This window comes from Rhea americana, unplaced genomic scaffold, assembly GCF_003343005.1.
Source record: "Rhea americana isolate MKP2758 unplaced genomic scaffold, rheAme1 scaffold_186, whole genome shotgun sequence".
Lineage (NCBI taxonomy): Eukaryota > Metazoa > Chordata > Aves > Rheiformes > Rheidae > Rhea > Rhea americana.
Genome location: NW_028185994.1, coordinates 512,584 through 517,317, shown reverse-complemented (window position 1 = coordinate 517,317; position 4,734 = coordinate 512,584). Strand labels below are relative to the sequence as shown.

The 4,734-nt window shown below is 46.1% G+C and overlaps 1 protein-coding gene across 1 annotated transcript; it reads left to right on the top strand.

The window, feature by feature from the left end:
- The first annotated feature begins 2,141 nt into the window (after positions 1-2,141).
- On the top strand, positions 2,142-2,970 carry LOC146597415 (uncharacterized). The gene is made up of 2 exons (XM_085302142.1): positions 2,142-2,303; positions 2,485-2,970. The coding sequence occupies exons 1-2, from the start codon at positions 2,142-2,144 to the stop codon at positions 2,968-2,970; spliced, it is 648 nt and encodes a 215-aa protein (XP_085158268.1).
- The last annotated feature ends 1,764 nt before the right edge of the window (positions 2,971-4,734 follow it).

Genomic DNA, 4,734 nt, shown 5'->3' with positions numbered 1-4,734 from the left:
CCATATGGCAGGTAGTTAATCGACCTGTTTTGTAGGTTGACCAGTGCTGCCACCTGCTTTTTGAGACATTCAGAGGTCCCCTCCTAGCTTCAAGACAGGCCTGGCTCTCTCCCCMGGGTACTTATCTTTTCCCCTGACACTTTTTCTATAAAAGAGGCCAAAATTCTCAGGYCAGATGACAAAGATGATATCTGTTTCAGAGGCAGCCCACATCTACCTATCCAGCAGGACCTGAACACCTGGCAAGCAAGAGATGTAAAGAGGAGGCTAGATGAACTGAACCACACACATCCGCCTGACATCATGGTCTCCAACTGCGTGTTGTATATGAGTTCAGACTCTGCAAGGATTACATCYTTGAAAGCTTTACCAGCTTCTTCCCCTCTACTCGGCCTAAGTCAGATCCCACTGATGGATGCTGCAGCAAGGTCTGAAAATCCCTATCTGTCTCTATTTATGCATCTAGATARTGCTGAGACAGCAAGACACACGGCAGTTGAATTAATTGTTGTTTAGCTACTAGCTCAGTAATCTCGTTACCAAGAAAGCTTTCCAGGCAGAGTTTAATGAGCTTGCAGGGTACAAGCAGAATAAGCACAGCAAATCTGACTGCAGAAGTTGCTGACTCTCTTCTCTTCCTTCAGCTGGTGCTCAAAACAGATGTCACCAGATGTGGGCTAAACGTCAGAGGTGCTGGCAATTATCCAGTCCTGACTTGTGTGGTGACTTCACATTGCCTTGGGATAATGAGACTGATTCTGTTCTGAGACTGACAGYGGCAAGACAGGACATGGGAATTTTTCCAGTTCTAGAAGTCAGCAAAATGGATAAATACTAGGGGTGGAAATTATTTACAAATTAAAATGTATGAAGATTGCTTCAGTGATTTACCTGAATATCCCCAATACGATGTCCTAATATCTGTATTTATATTTATTTTTATATTTACTATTTATAATTATATGTGAAGCCTTCTGCTATTCTACAAAACCGGGCAATATATTACTTCATATCCTGGCTTCATAAACACAGTTGCTGTTGTGCCAAAGTGGGCAAAAAAGAGTCCCTGACGATACTGCATTAGTTTCACGTACCTGCAAACACAGACTCAGTTCCCTGCTTCACCACACTCTAAGGTAATAGCACTAGAGAGTATCCCCAGTGGCAGCAGAAGGGTAACAGTGAACTGCTGTAGCACGTAGTCGGTTGCATACAGAAGCAGGAGTCATCTGGAATACATGAGGGAGCATAAACTCTACAGGAAGGACTTCCTTCCTTCATGCCCTGTTGTTTAACCCTGAAGTTGTTGGAATCAGCACAGAGTTTTCCTGTCTGAGCGTGGTGCTGTCACCACGTTGTTACTCATGGCAGGTCGTATTTCTTGTTTCACTAATGTGTTAGTAAAAAGTAAATGCGAATCCCCACAAGCTGCACGTATTTTGCCTTGAGTGGTGCACAACAGAAACACACTCACTTTTCCATGCTATTTATTCCTCACTGTGGCGTGGGGAGTGCGATGTAGTAAACACAAGGCCTCAAGACCCAGGAAAAAGATCTGATTAAAAAAATATCATTCAACCAGCATGCAAACCAGCTAGTGAATAACAGTTGTTTAGAAGTGATTCTCTTCTTCAGCTTCCTCTAACCCACTTGTAGCATAGTGTAGAGAAAGCTCTGTTTAGCTGGTGTAGCACARCCTAGAGAAAGTTCTGTGTAGCTTGTGTGGTCAGTAAAAGGTTCAGCGGGATTAATCAGGTGCCTTGTGTTGACCTCACCTTTATTTGTCCACGGGGTATTGTGAAACCTCGTGCAACCCGTTTTGAGACCAGGGTCGGCGATTCGAGTCGTGACATTCTTAACYGGTGTCACGGACAGGATACTCTTGTTTTGGGACAGAAGCAACCGCCAAAGGAAATGGGGACACCGGCGGAGCTTTCCCCCGGGAGTGGAAGGGGTTGCTTCCGGAAAAAAAGAACTTTTTGCCCTCAGAGGGCRGAGAACTGAAATATAGAACGGCTTCCCAGTGAGGAATGGGGGTAGACGTATCCCCACTTCTAGACAAACTGGAGAGCTATAACGCTTGTCCCTCTCCACGGGGAACAACCTGGGCTCAGCAAAATTGGCCGGACCCACAAGGTGTGATGGACGGAAGAGCGCTGCTGACCGGAGAGCGGGATTTCAGAGGTGGTAAAGGGAAAGCAGTAGTCCGCGCAGCGTTAGGGGCAGCCCTCGCAGCTGCGCAGCGGGAGAGGCGAGCTGATCAGCGAGCGGAAAAGGGGGCGGTTCGATCTCTGCATGACTCGGTAGAAGCAACGCAGCAACAACGAAAGACTGAGACTGAGAGTCTCAGGCAACAGCTAATAAGAGAACAGGAGAATAACAAGCGATTAGAGGCGTCTTTGGAGGGGGCAGGAAGGAGCGAACAGGAGGCCCTTTCCAGGTCGCAAATAATTTTGGATAAATGGTATGGTGCTATTTTGGAAGGGGGGAATAAAGTGTCTGACTCATGTGACTGAGGTGATAACCATAGAAGAATTAGAGCACGTGAGGGAAAAATATTCTAAAGAGAAGGGGGAGGGAGTGTTGAGACCCCGAATAAAAAGAGAAGTAATAGATTGTAGAGACAATGTAAAGCCAGAAGTTACAATCCGTACGGTTTGCTGCTCCCCTACGGAGTTAAGCAAAATTCAGGAGAAGTATTCTAGGGGACTGAGAGAAACAGAAACCGAGTATGTTTGGAGAGTTTCGCTTACTAGTGGAGATCGTATAATGTCTTTGGAGGAAGAAGCTCAGGGTTATTGGGGATCTGGGGTATGTCTCACAGTGGATGACCCTTGGGAGCTTTGGTCCCTCACCCAAAGGACAGCATCCTGGGCAAGAAGTTTAGACCCCTCAGAGAGAGGAGACCCAGTCAGCACTGATACGACTAACATCAGACTAACATGGCTGACTGAAAGTATGCAGAAATAGGCTTGCCTCCAATTAATATATCACAGGCAATTAGTCCCTAGGAGACTATCTCCAATGTTAATGGTGGCGAATCCCACCTGAATGACTCTCTTTTTAAGAGGTCTGCCAGACAGTTAAAAAACTTATGCAGTCCAGCTTCAGGACCAATACGCTACGGACCGTGGGGAAGAGATGAAGCTCCGCAGGGGAGGCTACGACCCACGACCTGGGGGTGTGATCGCCCAGAAGTTAATTATGGTCGACGAATGGGATTCATGAAGTCAGGAGGAACTGAATCTCAGGCAAACCTTCTCAGGATAGAAGGACAGGGAGAGTGAAGGCCACTGAATACTCGGGATGATAGAAAATACGCTGTGTGGAATGAGGGCATTTTGAAAGCAATCCCTAGGGAGGTCATGCACAAACTACCCACACCCAATCTACAGGCATTAACCTGGAGAGAACCTCAGGGAGACCCGTATCAGAACCCAAGAAATCCCCCATGCCCTGAGGAGGAGCGGAAAGAACACACTCCTTCTGATCCCTCCTCCCCACCAYGAGAAGAATTTGATTTAGGACCTCATGGTTTGGGAAACTCCCGACACCCATACCCTGTAAGTGAGCCTGGGGATGGCGTGTGCTATTATTTAAGGAGGCTCAGTGAAAATGTTAAGGGAGACTTGCTAATAAACTTTCCCAACAGGACCACTAAAAAACCCAGCTGCTTCTTAATAGACACAGGCATGCAAATATCTGCTTTTAAGCAGGAAACTGCTAACAACTGTGGTATCATCATAGACAGGAAACAGATTTATCTAACAGATGCTTTTGGTAACTCTCGACCTCAGAAAACTGTATGAGTAACATATTGGCTCCTGGGTGAAGAAACCTCAGTGGTAGCCCTTGTGGTAGTTGKGGACATATCGACCAGCCTTTCGGGACTCTACCTGTCAAAGGGACAAGTGTGAACAGATTCAAAGTGTAGACAATAGAAATCTAGATCCCTGCTTTCTCTGTAAATCTGCTTCAGATAGTCCCTCCTTTACCGCCTTCCAAAACAGTGAATGTTAAACCCTATCTGCTCCCAATGGGGGCTCAAGATGGGGTAGCTTCAGCGATTACAGAAATGAGACAACAAAGAATAATTATTCCAACACACTCACCCTATAATTCTCCAGTATGGCCAGTCCACAAACCCAATGGAAAGTGATGGCTYGCTGTTGATCACCGAAGCTTAAAGGCTAACACGGGCCTGCTGACAGCAGCCATGCCTAATACGGCTGAGCTACTGGTGACTCTCTAGGAGCAGACTCACCCAGTTTTAGCCACTATTGATGTAAAAGACAAGTTTTTATGGTCCCCTGCAAGATATGGACAAAGACTGTTTTACTTTCACTTGGGAAGGTGTGTAGCTTATTTTCACTTGCCTTTCCCAAGGGTATTCGTTCACCCTCACCCATTATGCCTTGGTTCAGGAGCTCACCAAAATTACTCCAGGAGAAGCAGTCAAAATATACCAGTATATAGATGATGTATTGATTGGCGGTCCTGATGTTGCCACTGTAGAACAGACCCAGACAGAATTAATTACCTATTTAGAGTGTCTGGGGCTCAAAATTTCGCCCGAAAAGATACAACCTCCCTCCACTGAAGTGAAATTTTTAGGTATATGGTGGAGGCGAGGAACAGCGTGTATTCTTCCCGAGACCCTAACTACCCTCAACCAGACAACAATATCTGAGAATAAAATGGAATTGCAGCATGCTTTGAGGTTGTTGGTATTAT